This window comes from Balaenoptera ricei, chromosome 2 (assembly GCF_028023285.1).
Source record: "Balaenoptera ricei isolate mBalRic1 chromosome 2, mBalRic1.hap2, whole genome shotgun sequence".
In the NCBI taxonomy this organism is placed as follows: domain Eukaryota; kingdom Metazoa; phylum Chordata; class Mammalia; order Artiodactyla; family Balaenopteridae; genus Balaenoptera; species Balaenoptera ricei.
Window position 1 is genome coordinate 150832173 of NC_082640.1, and position 18533 is coordinate 150850705.

At 39.6% G+C, this 18533-nt stretch overlaps 1 protein-coding gene across 15 annotated transcripts in view; it reads left to right on the plus strand.

Annotated features, from left to right (window-relative positions):
• Positions 1–18533, plus strand: part of SYNE2 (spectrin repeat containing nuclear envelope protein 2) — a 319025-nt gene that overhangs the window by 220633 nt on the left and 79859 nt on the right. For 11 of the 15 annotated variants that reach the window (XM_059914375.1, XM_059914389.1, XM_059914374.1 and 8 more), the window contains exons 65-74: positions 3164–3280; positions 7076–7306; positions 10718–10900; positions 12357–12485; positions 13059–13180; positions 13333–13474; positions 14938–15069; positions 16016–16168; positions 16293–16502; positions 17716–17817. In XM_059914375.1, coding sequence (XP_059770358.1) covers positions 3164–3280; positions 7076–7306; positions 10718–10900; positions 12357–12485; positions 13059–13180; positions 13333–13474; positions 14938–15069; positions 16016–16168; positions 16293–16502; positions 17716–17817 — 1521 coding nt within the window. The remainder of the gene's footprint in view (positions 1–3163; positions 3281–7075; positions 7307–10717; positions 10901–12356; positions 12486–13058; positions 13181–13332; positions 13475–14937; positions 15070–16015; positions 16169–16292; positions 16503–17715; positions 17818–18533) is intronic. The other 4 variants (XM_059914379.1, XM_059914383.1, XM_059914388.1 and 1 more) reach the window with 3 other exon arrangements.

The window sequence follows — 18533 nt, forward strand, 5'->3', positions numbered from 1 at the left end:
TCTTTTTGTTGCAATGGTAAATAGGAGTGTTTCCTTAATTTCACTTTCAGATTTTTCATCATTAGAGTACAGGAATGCAAGAGATTTCTGTGCATTAATTTTGTATCCTGCTACTTTACCAAATTCATTGATTAGCTCTAGTAGTTTTCTGGCAGCATCTTTAGGATTTTCTATGTATAGTATCATGCCATCTGCAAAGAGTGACAGCTTTACTTCTTCTTTTCCAATTTGGATTCCTTTTATTTCTTTTTCTTCTCTGATTGCTGTGGCTAAAACTTCCAAAACAATGTTGAATAATAGTGGTGAGAGTGGGCAACCTTGTCTTGTTCCTGATCTTAGTGGAAATGGTTTCAGTTTTTCACCATTGAGGATGATGTTGGCTGTGGGTTTGTCATATGTGACCTTTATTATGTTGAGGTAAGTTCCCTCTATGCCTACTTTCTGGAGGATTTTTATCATAAATGGGTGTTGAATTTTGTCGAAAGCTTCTTCTGCATCTACTGAGATGATCATATGGTTTTTCTCCTTCAATTTGTTAATATGGTTTATCACATTGATTGATTTGCGTATATTGAAGAATCCTTGCATTCCTGGGATAAACCCCACTTGATCATGGTGTATGATCCTTTTAATGTGCTGTTGGATTCTGTTTGCTAGTATTTTGTTGAGGATTTTTGCATCTATGTTCATCAGTGATATTGGCCCGTAGTTTTGTTTTTTTGTGACATCTTTGTCTGGTTTTGGTATCAGGGTGATGGTGGCCTCATAGAATGAGTTTGGGAGTGTTCCTCCCTCTGCTATATTTTGGAAGAGTTTGAGAAGGACAGGTGATAGCTCTTCTCTAAATGTTTGATAGAATTCCATTGAATTTCTTGATCCTGCTTTCCAGATAAATTACATGGTGCTTCCTCTTTCATTTATGGCTAAATGTCTTTACTTTGGTGCTCCTCTTTCTTGGCCCCTTTTGTAATCAAGATTTTGTCCCTTGCTATACTTAAATTGCTGTTGACTTCTGCATATCAATTAAGTGCCCTTTTATTAGTCCTAATCCTTCTTGATCTGTTCAGCACTAACCACCTCTTCCTTCTTGAAATGCAGTGTTTCTTTGGCTTTCTTAATTCTGTACTTTCTTGTCTCATCTACCTGCAGCCCCTCTTCCATCTCCTTCTCTTGCCCCATCTCTGTGATGGTAGGCATTTCCCCCAATGTTTTGTCCTCTTCTTTCTTCTCTGTTTTCTCCCATGGCAATTTCTTCTCCTCTCATAGATTTGGTAGTCACCTGTATGTCAGGGATTCCCAAATCAAATCTCTAGTCTTGACTTTTCCCATAAATCTGTTCCTCATTTCTACTCTCCAGATAGATTTCTCTTTTTGAATGTATTTTCTTCATCTCAAATCCATTTACCAACTTTCCTTCATTGCTTGCTCTTCCTCCTAATTCCTCAGTATCTGTTAGTGGCACCACTATTTTCTCAGAGTCTGGGACAAACTTCAGAGTCGTCTCAGGTACCTCATTTGTCTTACCTTTCATATCCACTGGTCAAGTGATGTTCATTCAGTCTTTACATCCTTCTGCACCTCCCATTATTTTTGTCATCATCCTATTCCAGGCAATTGTTAACTCCTTCCCTAAACTCTTAGAGTAGCCTTCTAAGTGGGTTTATAGCCTCTAGTCATTTATATGTCTTATACAATATTAACTGATGGCTTTTCCTAAAACAGTTCATGCTAAGCTCCAGTCTTTCCTGGATTCTGACTATCTGCTGAATAAAATGCCATCTTCTTCGCCTGACTTCCAGACTTATCATGATCCCAACCTACCTTTCCAATTTTATCTAAGCTTTACCTTTGGTTTTTGGTTCATAACTTTCTAATAGCAGTTATTGTTTTCAGTACGCGGAGCAGGAAAGTAACGTTTTCTTAGGAACTACGAGATGCTTTGTATGTGTCATCTTGTTTAATAATCACAGGAATGAGTGAGCTGGGTTATATTCTCACTTTAAAGATGAAGTAAATGAGGCTCAGAAAGTCCAGGTTAAGTTGTCCAAGATCACACAGCTTGTAAGTAGAGCAGTCAAGATTGGTCGATTACGTCATCCACTTTTCCCACTGCATTATGTTAAATATTTGTGTACATTTCATTTTCCCATTGTTTAACTTTGATTAACGTAGTAAGTGGGTTACACTTACTAGGATCAAAGTGTACATCTATTTAAAATGTGACACACATTGTCAAACTGCCCTCTAGAAAGAGTACATCAATTTTATTTCTACCAGGAATGCATGGAAATGCCTCTTTCCTGACCCTAGGCTGATATTGGACATTTTCAGTCTTAGCCAAACATAGCCAGTGGCTTAAATTGCATATATTCTAAGAATTTTGAGTATCTCTTTAGGTGTTCATTGGCTTTCATATTCTTCTTTTATGAATCACTTGTTCACGCCATTTGACTTTTTCTTCAAACAGACTGGGATGTTTTCCCTATAGATTTATGACAGTAATTAACATATTAAGGATATTAACAGTTTGCAAGATGTTATCCCAGTCTGTTATTTCTCTTTTAACTTAGATTATGGTGTCTTTTGTGGTGCATGTTATTTTATTTTTGTTGTTAATAGTAATATTTTTTTTCTTTATTGTCGTGCTTTAGAAGTCCCTCCCCACTCCTAGATTAGAAATAGATTCACTCATATTTTCTTCAAGGATTTTTATGGTATAACTTTTACATTTAAATATTAGATACAATTAGAATTCATTGTTAGTAGTGAGGCGAGGATTTAGCTATGTTTTTCATGGATAGGATAGTTGTTCCCAATTTTAAAAATTCATCTTTCCCCCATTATTAGAAATGTGGGCTTTATCATATAATCTTATTTAATTTTAATTCTCTTAATTATCCATTTAAATACGTAATTCTCTAGATTCATTATGTGTCCCTCATTAACTACAGAGCTTTAGAGAATTTGAGTCTTCAAAATGAAGACAAACCTGAGGAAGTTGATTTTTTTTTTGCCTAATGAACAAACTTTTTTTTCTCAATGCACCTGACTTCTCTAGACGTTTTTTAAGCAGCTGATTTGTAACATGAGCAGGTCCAGGAAGAGGGACTTGCGTGGCAGCAGGGCAGGAACTTTTCTGGACCTCTGATTCTTTTCTTTACAGGAGGCAGCTCAGAAAATAAGCATGTGTGATAGTTCCATGGCACAGATTTTTGCACAAGACTCACTAAACACTGAGCAAGGCCCAGAATTTTCCCTGAGCCCCAACCAAACACAAGAGGTAAGTCCCTGTTGGTGACAAGCCAACTGCCCAGATATGTGGACTAGCCCCCAGAGATGACAAGCTCTCTGTGTTTTGCAATATTTTGTATTACAAACCAAGAGGTCTTTGTGAACTTTAACATCTTCATGTGCGCAGCCAAGCCAGAGCATGGGAAGATTTGACATCAGGTGTTTACATAGAGAGTAAGCGTGGTGCAGAGCAATTAAAGATTTTTTACTTACTCACTGCTTGTGAGGGTGAACTAGCCTTTCCAGTAACAGCTCCTTCTTTCTTCTGTAGATATAACTTATGGGGGTGATGAAAGTGGAGGAGAGCTAATATTGATTAACTGCCTATTACATAAAGGGCATTTGTATTTGCTGTCTAATCCTCAGATTAAATAAGGTAGGTTAATACCTGCCATATGTTTACGAATGAGGAAATCAAAATTCAGGGAATAAAAGTACAGTTGGTAAATGGAGGAGTAAGAGTCAGACTCAGAATATTCCACTCTGCCTTCCTAATTTGAATATTTAGAATTGAAAGATGTGAAACCAAGGCAGATTTGGTGTCACAAAACAAACTGCCACCACATCATCCCAGTGGCATATTTAGTATTTGTGCAAATGCATTTAGGTAAGGCACTTTAGCTAGGCAGATTTGCATTTTATAAAATGGGGGGGTGGGGTGGGGTGTGTGCACCTGTTTGTAGAATTGACAGTAAAATATTTCTGATGGTTGGTATTTTGGCATGAAATATAGCTACAGCCAGAAAATTCATTTGCCTTTTAAATGGATCTTACTTAGATCAGTGATGCGTTATATAGAAATCAAGCAGTATGACATTCACTAACTGAGAGGCTAACTTGGATGCCAGAGGGTTGACAGAATTATGTCAAGAATTGGGACTTCCCTGGTGGTCCAGTGGTAAAGAATCCACCTTACAATGCAGAGGATGCAGGTTCGATCCCTGGTCAGGGAACTGAGATCCCACATGCCGCAGGGCAACTATGCCCACGCTCCACAACTACTGAGCTCACGCGCCTCAACTAGAGAGCCCGCATGCAGCAAACTACAGAGCCCACACGCCCTGGGGCTTGCGTGCTGCAACTAGAGAAAGAAAAGCCACACACCACAACTAGAGAAAAGCCTGTGCCTCAACGAAAGATCCCGCATGCCTCAACGAATATCCTGCGTGCCGCAACTAAGACCCGACGCGGCCAAAAATAAATAAAAATAAATAAAAATAAATAAATAAATAATAAATAAAATTTTTTTTTTAAATGTGGACTTGTAGACCCCAAGGCATAATGAAATCAGGGATTGGATTCTGGTTCTACTTACTAGTTGTGTGACCATAGGCAGTTTGACTAGCTTCTCTAAGCCTCAGTTTCCTCATCTGTGCACTGGGAATAATGGGTTTGGGGTGTGAAATATGAGATTGTCTTAGCACAGTGGCCTAGCTCTAGAGCCCAATAAAAGATTGGGTATTATCAGTTTACATTAATGCTTTAGCGATGACATAATTCTCTAACAAGAAATACTTGTGGTCATACTCTTTTAGCCCTCCAAAATGTACAGTCATAAAACTTTCATTTAAATAACTTCTACTTTTAGAATTTGGGGTTATCGTTTGGAGAAGATATTCAGCAGGGGTGCTATTGTGGAAAAAAACTGTGGACTCAGAATTAAAAGATCTCAGAGCTGTGTGACCTCGGGCAAGTGATTTATATCTGGGCCTGAGCTTCTCAGAAGCAATGTGGTGGGATGGGAGGGGAGTGAACTGATTAAACATTAAATGTACCTGGATTTCTGTAACTATAAAAAGAGGTGAGTGAACTGATTCCTGGCACATTCCCCAGGCCACCTTCAGCTATTGAAGTTCTACAGTTACAAATAATCTTTTTTTCTTCTGTCAGCTTTGGATTCTTTTCAGGTTCAAATAACTAGCAAATAAAGCCGAGATTAGTTATCCAGCTTCCTTATTTCCTCATTAATTCAGTGAGTTAGTGAGAAAGCTAAGAAATTAAATATTGTCATTTTCTACATCTGTGTGGCAGATACAGGTGATTGAATGTTTTTGAGTAAATAAGCAAGGCAGATGGTAAATCTGTTATTTCAGATTAATTAATTAATCAATCAATCAGTATCAACAGATTGTTATCTCAGCTGACAAAAAAGAGGATCCCAAAATCTTTGCCACTAAGATAGAAATATCTGAAAACTAGAAAACAGTTAATCAGATAACTAGAAATTGGTGTCTGGCAGTAAAATCACATATCTGTTGCTTTTTTAAAGATCAGAGTTAAAAAAGAAAATTGAAACAGGTGAATCTAAATATAGATCTGTATATGAACTGCAGAGAAAACAAGGCAATGGGAAGATTTCCTTAGGAAGGTGATTCTCGAAGAAAACACTGATGAAGGCAGGGGAGAAATAACGTTTTGGCAGAAAAGGCAAACATATGTGAAGTTAATAGATGGTCAGGGGGAACGAGTACAACTCAGAGGACCCTTCTGCCAAACCAGCTTTTGTAAGCCTCATCATTGTGTGTGAAAATGAGTGGTATTTTCATACCCTGCATATTTTTGTTACCACATACCAATTTCGTCTGCTTCTGTTGTACTGAAAGTTCTATGTTTAAACAAAATTCCACAAATATTAGGAAATATGCATTTGAGTTGCATATTGCTCACATTTGTGAGCAACTCCCATTTCTCAGTTAGCCAAAATAGTGCCTTATTAGATGCTGAGGTGGCGTTAGCAAAGCCTTATATAGAAAACATTGTCATTTCATCATACTCAGAATGAATAAAATATTTACGGAGATCACTAATTTTGTAGAGCAAAACACAAATCCTTATTCCTAGAGAAATTCCTCTAGAGGGGTCAACAGTACTCTTTCACTATTCTGGAAAAAGATGTGGGAAGCAACTATATCTCTGTATCAATTCATCTTTTGCCTCCAAATTGAAAGTATCTATTATATAATTACTAGAATACTTTCACTTGGTAACTGGGAGAAATTTTTCTATCGGATCGATAAGCAACCTAGGTGTTTCAATATTAAAAAGAACACATCACATCATACTTTCTTTATACTATACTATAAGCATCTAGTCCTTAACTCAGTAATATTTGAGTATTTAGAAGGTGAAAAGTAGTTTTAGAGACATTCTCTGAAGAATAGGAGCAAAGTTTCCAAATTACCCCAGCGAAGCTTATCACTTGACTCAAGTTATTTTTAATAGGGAGAAGTTTAGATAAGTACTAGTGGGGGTGGGGGGGAAGCTAAAATATTTTATAATCTAAACTACTTGAGAAGATATTAAGTTAAAAGTGTGAGGTATATTTCCTTGTATCCCTGCCGGTGTGTAAAGATCTTTTTTTGTGTTTGAACAGAGCGCACAGCAATGTAAGCATTGCTTAATCATGCATCATGCAACTTTAAACACCGGCCAATTCGCTGAAATGTTTCAGACACACACACCCACATGCACACCCTCTCGCTCACACTCACCTGTCTCCTGGGACCCACTGTTTAATGAACTGCAAGCCTGTTTGCGGCCTCTGTGCCCAGGAACTCTGTACCTGTGTACATGCAGATCAGCTGCTTGGAAACCTGGGGCGCCAGGTCACGTGATCATTGCTATGCCTGTGGAGGTGGCTTTTTCTTTTCTTTCTTACTTCTTCTGCCCTTGTTTTTCTTTTAACTGGGGAAATGCTATAAGTTCACAGGTCTTTGCAAGTCCAAATCTGAACGTTTTGGACTCCTAACTTTTGACCGCTGGATTGCCTTTGGATTTATCATAGGGTACCACACCTCCTATCAAGGTTTCAGCTCCGGGCTTTTCTGATGAGCAAGGAGCTTTTGAGGCCACGGTGGAGAAAGCGAGGCCCAAGCCTGCGGAAGTCCTCCATGTCTGCAAGAACCAGGTGGCTGAGCTGGAGCTGTGGCTGCAGCAAGCCAACGTGGCATTCGAGCCGGAAACGTTAGATGCAGACATGCAGCAGGCGGTGGAACAGCAGCTGGTAGGGTGCCAGGTAAGCCTAACGGGTCTGAGCTCAGGGTCTGCCTCTTCGCCAATCACCTTCTGAGACTGGGTGAGTTTCTTTTAAAGCAACAGTGTGATTCTTCCTGTTACTCTGACCCCTATTTTATCTTGGCCTCAACTTTTTGTTCTCAGGATAGTTCTTTGAAATGATTTATGTAAGCAGAGTATTTAGGGAGATAGTAGTGGGTAAGATCTCAGAATCTAGAGTTCAGATTAACTGTGAACTGCTAGGAGTTAACTTCTCACCTCATTTTCCTCATAGAGTAGGTTATCTCCTAAGACTTTGTCAGGATTAAATGAGATAAATTATCTAAATCAGTGTCTGGTGTATGAAGTATATATAAAGTGCTCAATAAATACTAATTTTATTCATAATATTAAATTCTTTGAATTTTCATTCGTCAGAAATGAAAATGAATATCCTGATTTGCAGGATTGCAGATACACTAGAAAAGGGCTTTGCTGCCGTGTTATTACAAATGCTCCTGCTCCTGCCTGGGAGGGGCAGGAATGTAAACTTCCTTGCCTGTGAGTCATTTTGAGTAACATTTGCTGGCACAGCCCAAAGGTTGGGATCTCTGTATTCCTCCAGGGAGAGGCAAGACTGACAACACTGCAGGAGCATAAATGAGCCTCACGCACGACAGCCCAGCCCAGCCCAGCCCAGCCCAGCCCAGCCCAGCCCAGCCCAGCCGAGACGCCTCCCCCAAAGGCACTTAAGACCTGCCTTGGCCAGATTGGCTCACTTGCAGTGGTCCCAGGGACAAGGACTTCCTCTCAGAGTACCCCAAGTCACTGGCCAGCCCACAGGGAGCTCCACCCACTATATCCCATTATGGGGTTGGGGAAGACCCACCTGGGCCCGAGGCCGGCACTCCTCCCCTTTTTCCATTCAGACCCACAGTCTTACAACATCCAGTGCCTGTCCAGTGGGACCCAGGTAAGCAAGCTGACTTCCTTCCTTGGGCAACTCAGCACTTCTCACCCCAAAAGTCAGCTCCGAGGAGGGATTCACTCACATACTGGCACTACGACATGACCTAGCTGATGAGGCGCTTGAGAGTCTGGAGAAGACAGTGTCATTCAGCACAGAGCAGAGCTACTCTAATCTGAACCTGCAGTATTCCAGATGTTGAGACCTAGCCACTTAAGGCCATTCAGAAGCCATCTGCCAATTGATTGTCCTGCTGACTGGGTAGACCCCCAGAGCCAATTCCTTGATCATTACCAAAATCTGGTCCTTGGGCCACTTGTAGTTAGTTCAAGGATGTGAGGGCTGCTCAAGGAAAAAACAGGACCGCAAGGTGGCAGTAAGTCGCAATGAGCTTTATTTGGGCAGAGTTTTGGTGGGACCTGGAGGGACTGGAAAGTCTCTCATGGCAGGGGACCTTCCAGAGGCTTTGGCAAGGAGTGAGGGTGGGACCACCACCCGGAAGGGGAGAGACAATGGAACTCCCAGGAGATGGGCAGTCCAGAGGGGCTCACGTGTCTAGGTGATGTCAGAGAGCTCTGAAGGGCAGCAGAGGCTGGGGTCTTTAGAGCACCAAAGTTTGTCTTAACCATAGCTAACAGATATGGGGGTCCAGTTTTGAGTCTGGCACTAGCGAAATGTGAGCTGATATTTCTGCTGTGAAGAAATAAACAACATATGGGTCAATATACAGGGGCCAACTTTGGCTCATTTATATAACACCATGACACATACAGTTTAACTTTGAAACATATAAAAAGCCTTACAGTGGTCTGTAAAAACACTAAGTTGCCAGAGGGAAAATGTCCAAAGGACAGGAGCAAACAGGTCAGCCAAGAAAAAATTATATTCGGTAATTTAATATTTGAGAAGAATGTTTAGCCTCGATTATTAAAGACATGTGAATCAAAACAGCTGTTGTTTTGTTCCTACATTACCTTGACAAAAATTATATCATCCTGGAAAGCTCTGGAGAAATAGATCCACTAATGTCTGTCTGATTGGTTCAATGTTTTGGGAATTCAGCTGTCAGCAGATAAGATGTCCATCTTCTTTGACCTAATAATCCCATTACTTTAAATTTACCCTCTGAAAATAACCCAAAAGGAGAAGAATATTTATGGCTGCATTGATTACGGAAGTGAAACACTGGAAACAGTTTAAAGGCTTAACAATAGGGAGATTAAGAGAATTATAGAGTATTGACTTGTGGCTATTACAACAGGAACCAGGAAGTATATGTATGTAGACACATGAAAATGTATACATAAAATAGCTAAATGGAGAAAAACAGTGCAGAATTATAGTATACTTTGTTTACAGCCACTTTAAAATCTATAAGTACATATTGTTTAAGCTTAGAAGAGTCTATATATAGAGGATACAAGTAATTTGCTTGAATGGAGAAGTTATAAGTATGTTATGTGAAAATTTGTTTTAAGAATAGAGTTTTTCTTTAAGTTTCTCTCAAAGAACTGAACTTGTTCATAGTCACACACTATTTTAGCCCAAGCATTCACAGTGCCGGCATGTAAGGCTGAATGCTACTGCTACACTCGTGTGCCCAGCCAGTTGACATGACTTTTGGGGCTCCTGAGCCCCAGGAGAGGGCAAACTTGATCTGTTAGGAGGAAAACAATGATGGTGACTTACTGGGAAACTTACTTCATCCTCCTGATTTATTTTTAGATCCGGGTGTAAGTCAGCCAGTTGTATTAATGACTAAGTGTTTTAGGTTCCAAATTATGTCTTCTGTAGTCGTCTTCTGATATTTGGGAAGCTTATTTGGCTTGAGAAAGCGAAGGAAAACAGCGAAGGAAAGAATTTTCAAAGAATTCTTTTTTTATTACTACTCAGCACTTGGATTGCAACAGAAAAAGGTTAGGAAGGTGGGAAAAAAAAATAATAGTTGGCACAGACTACGTATCAAGCACTGGCCAAAGTATGTGGATTTAACTCTAGCTTCTCAAAATGACCTCAGGAGGTAAGTTCTGTTATTATCCCCATTTTACAGATGACTAGAGACACAACCATAGATAAGGTGCCCAAATTTTCCCAGCTATGAAGTGGCAGGGCTGGGATCTGAACCCAGACAGTCTAGTTCCTGTGTCTGTGGTCTTATCCACTATGCTATATGGATATATTAAGCTCTGTTTTCTAAGGTGAATATAGAATCACTTGTTTTAGATTATTTTACAACCAATTTAGATGATTTATTTACAACCGATTTGGAGTTGGTTTGGTTGTACCCTTATGGATAAGCACAGGAATTATGTGGAAGTTGTTTTTCTTTCCCCAGGGTCCCTTCCAACTTGTGTTTCTAGGACTTTATATATACACTTAGGTAGAGAGAGTGAATCTAACTTATTTTGGACTGTAACACTTGTTCAGGACCAAACCTATGATTAATTAAATGATTTTATTTCCTAGGCTATGCTAACAGAGATTGAGCACAAGGTCGCCTCTCTGTTAGAGAATTGCAAAGATCAGGGCCTGGGAGACAGTGGAGCCACTCAACAGGAGGCTGAAGCACTTTCCTGGAAACTAAAAACCGTGAAGTGCAATTTGGAAAAAGTCCAGATGATGCTGCAGGAGAAATACAGCGAGAACCAGGTAAAATATGACTGTGTATAAACATGTATGTAGATACATGCACATGGTAGATCCATCAGCAAAGAGCTCTGGGTGGAGGTAAGGAAACAACTACAGAGGAATTACAGTAAGTAAGGAAGAATTATGCCTCTTTTTTTTTTTTTTTTCTTTAAATAAGTTCTGGGGATGTAATGTACAGCATGGTGACTACAGTTGACAGTACTGTTGTATATTTGAAGGTTGCTGAGAGTATATCTTTTTTTTTTTTAATTTTAAAAAATTATTTATTTATTTATTTTTGGCTGTGTTGTGTCTTCATTTCTGTGCGTGGGCTTTCTCAAGTTGTGGCAAGTGGGGGCCACTCTTCATTGCGGTGCGTGGGCCTCTCACTGTCGCGGCCTCTCGTTGCGGAGCACAAGCTCCAGACGCGCGGGCTCAGTAGTTGTGGCTCACGGGCCTAGTTGCTCCGTGGCATGTGGGATCTTCCCAGACCAGGGCTCGAACCCGTGTCCCCTGCATTGGCAGGCAGATTCTCAACCACTGCGCCACCAGGGAAGCCCAAGAATTATGCCTCTTAAAACTGTAAGGCTTGGTTACACTGGCTTTTGTCATTGGTTTCATTTCGCTGTGTAGTTTTCCCATCTAGGTTGTCTTTAGTGATGGTGTTGGATTGGTTAGAGTTGGTTTGACTGGGTTGATTGTTCTTGCTGATAATGAGCTCTCTGTAAGCCTTCTTCATAAAAGAAGGATATATTTTAAAGGAATTGTGTGACTCTGATTGACTGGAAAAATGAAGCCTTTATAGATAAGATTAAAATTTGACAATCAGAAACACAAAAACCTGTTTCCAGGGTACTTTTTGTTATTCATTTATAAATACTCACATATACTGGTGAAAGTGTCATACAGCTAAAGTGTGCTGTGACTTTTAAAAGCATTCTGTGTATATAAATGCAAATGTTCATCTTGTGAGTAGGATCTTACTATGTAAGATTTGCATCCATACTTACGAGTTGGTGGTTTCTACTTAAGAGGACTTACATTCACAGAAATAAGATTGGCTCCAAATACACAGGCTGTATGGATCCCCTTTTATCCTAATATGTTCTCTCTCTTTTAAAACAACTACTTATGTTTTAGACATAGGGGAAATTTGAGTTCATAAGCATGATACCATGTCTGTTTTTTATATCCGTTTCACTTTGTACTCGTAAAAAAGTGCAATCAATTTCCTAGCTTTTAGTAACTCATTGGATGAGTTAAGTTGAGGAATGATAAAACGACCACTTCATCAAACATAGTGGTTTTTGAAGTTGTTATGAAATAAGTACATTGAATCGTAGTGTATAATTATTGTAATTAACAAAATACAGTCATTTACTTCACATACAACTTTTCCATTGTGTAGCCGCATTATTAGAATTGAAATAGGTCACCAGTTTAAATAAATAGTCTGCCATCATAAAATGTTTTGCAGCATTCTGCCATGCTAAAGAAATCTTCCGAGCAGCAGACAGTTCTCCAACCAGATAACCTTTCTGAATTTGAATCTATTGTAACTGAAAGGCCACAGTTCAGCAGACAAAAAGATTTCCAGCAGCAACAGGTAATTTCAGCCCCGAACAGTTATAAAGATAAGAATAAAGCTTTCTGTATGGAATTTCCCATTGAACTAAATACTGAAAGGCCATTGGAGTGTTTTCTTACGTGACTGAATAGAAAGTGTGATGTGTGGGTGTTCCTGTGTGTGCAGCAGCTCTGAGTTTTGAGTGTTTACTGCAGTAGGTGCTTTGCTTTCATCTGCTACAGTTGGGGATACTGGAACTTGGCTGCCTTATTAACTTGCGTCTTATATCAAACTAAGCAAATATCTTCAGGGTGAACTTACCTCTGTAACTGCAACACTTCTTTCCCTATTGTTTCAAAATGTGTTAGTATATTTTTGGTGGTTTTCCATGTGTGTAGCATATATTTAACAATACTTGGTCATTGTGTGAATATTTTAAATAAGTTTTTGAAAAATAAAAGTTAACGAGAACAAGCAAGCAAGCAAGAAAGAGAAATAGTAAATAATGATTTAGGAAGTGATTCCAAATCAGCTGATCTCAACAGAAGAAACCCTTGGGTACTAATTGAAAACCTTGATTGATTGGACTGTTTGAATCTTATTCAATTATAGGTTCTGGAGTTAAAACCAATGGAACAGAAAGATTTAATCAAATTCACAGAATTTAATGCTAACAAAATATGGCCTCAGTATCGCCAACATGATGAAGATACAACTCAGACATCATCTGTGAGGTAAAATATTTTTAAAGAGTCGGACATTTGGTAGTATTGTGGTTGGGAGAGTTAACAGTGTTTCTTTTAATATCACTTATAAAACATTGTCTGAATGTAATAAAATTTTTGTATGTTGATTATTCTTTTCACCTTTTGTTTTCCCTTAAAAGCAGTAAGGCATCTAGCCCTGAAAATGATGCTCCAGACTTGATCTTGTCAACCCAGGGCCAAAGTGGAGATAAATGGCAATATTTACATCATGAGCTTTCATCAAAAATTCGGCTCCCTCTACCTCAGCTTGTGCAGCCCCAGGTCAGTGTGTATGTGCACACAGTGTAAATAAGTGTGTTTACCTTTGAAAATCCAACGAGCATTCATTAAACACACATGTATGTTCTGCATTATTTTCAAAGCGCAGTTTATTTATATTCAGAAGGCAAAGATGCCAGGTGGATTTTCTTACTTAGCTGTCCTCTTTTCATCTTCCTGGAAATCTGCATTAAGTGCTTCCCTTTTGTGCTTCTATAGCACGCTGGGCTTCCCTGATCATAGCTCTTGCTATACTATACACCTGCGTATTTGTCTGTATACCCCATTAGATGGCATGAGAAGAAAGACCATGTCTGCCTGATTCACATTTGAGTGCCTGGCACAGTAGTAACTGGAACATCAAAAAAACCTTGGTTACTATATGTTGAATGAATAAAATATGTAAAAAAATACTTTGAAAATGATACATTGCTATATGAGTGTCATTCATTCATCAAAAGATTATTTGGCATCTGTAGTGTACTGGCCCCTATGCCAATGGTACCTGTCTATAGGTATTCTCACCAGCACACCTTATCACACCTGATTATTGCCATTACAAGGGTCTATTCATACTGTGCCAGCTACTGATGGATGTCTCTCTAAACAGGGAGCCCATGAGCAGAATAGCACCGTTGCTCCCAGCAATCAAGTTTCTGCCTTTAACTTTGCACTCAAACTGCCAGGGCAAAGGTTTTCAATGGTTTCCCAATTCCCCAATCTGGTGGGAACTTTTCCGTTCTCTTCTACTCTACCAGGAACCTTATTTGACCAATTAAAGTTGAATCAAATTCATTGGTAGGACTTTAGTCTTGGTTTCTCCTTGTCATATACGCTATAACATGTAATATATCATTCTTTTTCCAGCAATAGAATAACATCCCTTGTTCTCCACCCTTCCACCCCAGCAGAGTCATCTACCATCCCATCCTGTTCCTTTATATATGTTAGTTTTCCAATTTGGGAAAGAAATTAACTCTGAATCATTCTCCCTTCTGAAGTCACAGCTCATTTTCAGTACTGATTTAGCTTTTCAATAACAAATCAAGATGCAAATCTGTCCCTGGAGGTGACTGTATTCTATTCTAAGAGTTGGCTGTATGCCAGGAGTCTACCAATAAATGGGAAAAGAAACAGCTAACCTTGGAACACAGATGGATAGCATCCCTACAAATTGAAAGATTAGTGGTTTATTCTATTTTTCAAATTATACTTTGTTTCCCCTCATTTTGTTACCCAAATGGACCCTCAAGTGTCTGTGTAAAGGCTGTCATGACTTTTCAAAGCTGTCCAAAATATATAAATTTTAATTTAATTATTTTTTTCTTATAAATGACAAGATAGACAAAAAACACTTTCCAAGAAGGTAAACTCGGAAGATAGCACGTTAAGGCATTTTTGATGTTTTATGTTAACATTCACAGGATCTCAAACTCTTTGTAATAGGGTTTCCCTTTTTCAAATAGGTTGCCACAAATATGAGTGTTCTACCCAGTGTGAGTATATATAACTTTAGATACCCAACAACTGAAGAACTGAAAACTTATACCACCCAACTTGAAGACCTCCGTCAAGAAGCAAATAATCTTCAGACACAGGTAGCAGCTGCATGTTATATATTTTCCTCATTGCAATAACAAAAATGAGGGGAAATGTGATATTGTAAATTGGTCGTAATTTTCTTTACTGAACAAATAATAGGACACATAATGGAATGAGTCCTAGAATTGCAAATAGGATTTATCTCTCTTACTGACTCTCGTAAATTTGGTAGTGGTTGCGTAGAATACCATGTGCATAGGCTTCTAAACCTGAGTCCAGGATTGGCAGGAACAAGGATCTTGATTGATTAGTACTGTCTGCAGTGGGGCTCTGGGATTGCAAGGGTGAGAAGGGAGGGAGGGAGTAGCTGCAAGGTTTCCAACCTTGAGTAGGCTTAACACTGAGGCGGTGTGCGGGATAGCTTAGGTACCCATCAAAGAACAGGGCAGGAAACAGCCCAAACTGGGGTAATCAGTAGCTTTGGCAGGCTCCTAACTTACTTATAGTCACCAGGCTGTACCATGCCGTACCATGCCTACCTTTAAGATGTTGTACCTTTTTCTAATGAACCCTTCAAGTTTCTTGACTTCTTTTCCTTCTCCAGGCCATACTTGATTTCATTAACCCACTTTCTCCTATGTTAAAATATGGGAGGTGGAGAACAGTGGGAAGAGGGATAGTGTGATTTATCTGGGACCACGCTTCCACCTGGATGGCCCCACTAAAGAAGTCCTTCATCTTTTGATTTACCTTTTAATTCCATTCAGTAGTCAACTCACTACCTAACACTGAGTTTCTTAAACTTGTTTCTCTCAGAGTTAACATCTTAATTTTATTTATTTATTCTGCTACCTAGTTCACAGTGCATTTGAAATGACTAATTATTTAAAAAAAAAAGCATAACATAAATTGTAAACTATAATGGAAACCAGGGAAAATGTAGGCTTAAGAAGGTGAGGAATCTTAGTGATTTTTATTTTTCCTTTTCTCCTCTTGATTTAGGAAAACGTGTCAGAAGAAACATACGCAAATTTGGATAAGAAATTACTTGAACTCTTTCTGACCCTCAGTCAGTGCCTGGGCAGTGTGGAGGAGATGCTGCAGACCCCTTGGCTCTTGAGAGGGGATGTCGGTGCCCAGCAGGTGCACTACGAGGTAGGGAGCGTCCGTCAAGCCCACGTGTTGGCCATTACCACAGGCAGCCCGCTAGTTAACTAGAGCTGAAAGCTCTCAAGGTCAGACCTTGTTCACAGTGTCTTTCTTCCTCTCCACTTTGCAGACTCTGGCTCTTGAGTTGAAAAAACTTTGCTTAGCTGTGAGTGACAAGAAGAATGATATTTCAAAAGCCATGACTTGGCCTGGCAAGAACGCCAACCTGTTCCTTGACTGTTTTGATAACCTCCAAGTCTACCTGGAGCACATCCAGGCTACAACTGCCTCTAGGAGCAAGTCCCTGAAAGCTGGCCTCGACTATAACCGCAGTTATCAGGTATGGGTCTGGGCGCTTGGCTGCTTTGACACTGTCTTAGGTCATAGCATGGACCTCTAATTTCCATTCATTCCTATTCCTGGCACCATTCATGAGTGGGCATTGCTAAGGAAAGCGATGACACTCTTTCTGTGAAGGTCTTTAAGTTAGTTCAGCTGCTCATGGTGGGAGACCATTTGAAAGCGAGGTCCTTTCCAAGCTCTCGGGTATGAATTTGTTAGGTTGAGCTAAAGTAGTGTTTCTTTCCTGCATTACATTCAGCCACTTAAAGAGCGTCACCTGGCAGGATTTCTAGGTAAAGGGAGCCGTTACAGTTTTTGAGCAAAGGAATGACAGTCCATGTACATTTCCGGCAGATCCGTCTGGCAGTTGTCTAATGGGGATTAGAGCGGAGACTTGAGGCAAGTGGACTCATTAGGAAGCTACTAAAAACTATCTAATGAGAGAGAAATGAAACAGAACATCACTTAGGAAGGAGTCTTGCCCATAAAATCAAACCTGAATCTGATCAAGCCTCTAGAATCCAAGTCAAATAGACACAAGGGAGGAATATGTTGAGCGGCACCAAGGGAATGCAGTCAGCCAGGCCCAGGCAGTGGCAAGCTGCATAGAATGTGTGTATATGTGCTTTTTTCCACGACCATCCCGCCACCCCAACACCAAAAAATCCAAAAAAAAACAAAAAAAGAGAGAGATGGGCAGGGAGCCTGCAGATTACAAGGGACTTAAGACACTTATTAATCCATTGCAACCTGTTGGACCTCATTTAGATCCCGGTTCCAATAAGCCAAAAGGAAAAAGTATAGGCAATTAGAGAAATGTGAACCCTGCCTAGACAGTTAATAATACTAAGGAATTATTATTGATTTGTAGTATTTTTAAAGGGAGGAATCTTTATCTTTTAGGAACTACATACTGAAACATATACTAGTGAAATAATATGATATCTGGGATTTGCTTCCAAATAATCTGAGGGAAGGGAGGTTAGGTATAGTCAAGAAAGCTCAGGGGAGGGTGCAGAAGAGAGACGACCAGCCCCAAGTCAGTAACTGTTAAAGCTGGATGGATGTTGGAAATGCAGGGATTACTCCTATTTTGGCATATGTTTGAAATTTCTTATAGCACAGAAACTGAAGGACAACTGAATTTTTAAAAAGGTACTGAAGGCCTAAGTGAGATTCTCACTGTTTCCTGCATTTATCTTTTTATACAGAATGAAATAAAGCGATTATATGATCAACTTACTAAGAATAAAACATCTTTACAACAATCTCTGAATGAAATTAGTGGCCAGAGTATTGATGAACAGCTTCAGGTAATCAAGTCAAAATAATTCAAACTGACTTAACCTTGAACCAGAGAGTCTTGTGTATAAGCTGTGTTTCCTAATCACTTCCCGAAATATAAGTTTGTTTAGTGTTGGGAAGGGTATTGAGAAATGAAACCCTCACCCTCTTTGTAGGAGTGCCAATTAGTCCAGCATCTAGGGATCATTTGGCTACATATCAAAACTTTAAGCCTAAATGCTCTTCCATACAGCAGCTCTTTCACTCCATTTATCCAGCAAGTATTAATTGAGGACCTACTATGTTCAGGCACTTCTCTAGGTACCGGACTTGCACTTATCCTAAAGGAAAAGGCAAGTGCATAAAGATAAATATGTTTATGAATATTCAAGGATGGACCTAGCTGCACTGCTTGAATTAAAGGCTCTAAATAGCCCAAAAGTCCATTAAGAGCAGACTGCTGCTAAAGCAGTGAGCAGCCTTGCGATGGCATACTATATGTCCGTTTAAAAGGCTCCAGATACGTTTGTACTGATGTGAAGAGATGCTGAGGAGCTGATAAGTGAGGAATGCAAATTGCAGAACACAACGATGTGTGCAATCTGTTGCGTTTCAGGATGTGCACTATACCTCTACTCAGTACGTGCTTTGAACACATTAGGAACAAACCGTCAACTGTGGCTCTTTGGGGAGAATGGAGAGGATAGAGAAGTGGGACTTTCACTTTTCCCTTAATTCTTTTCTA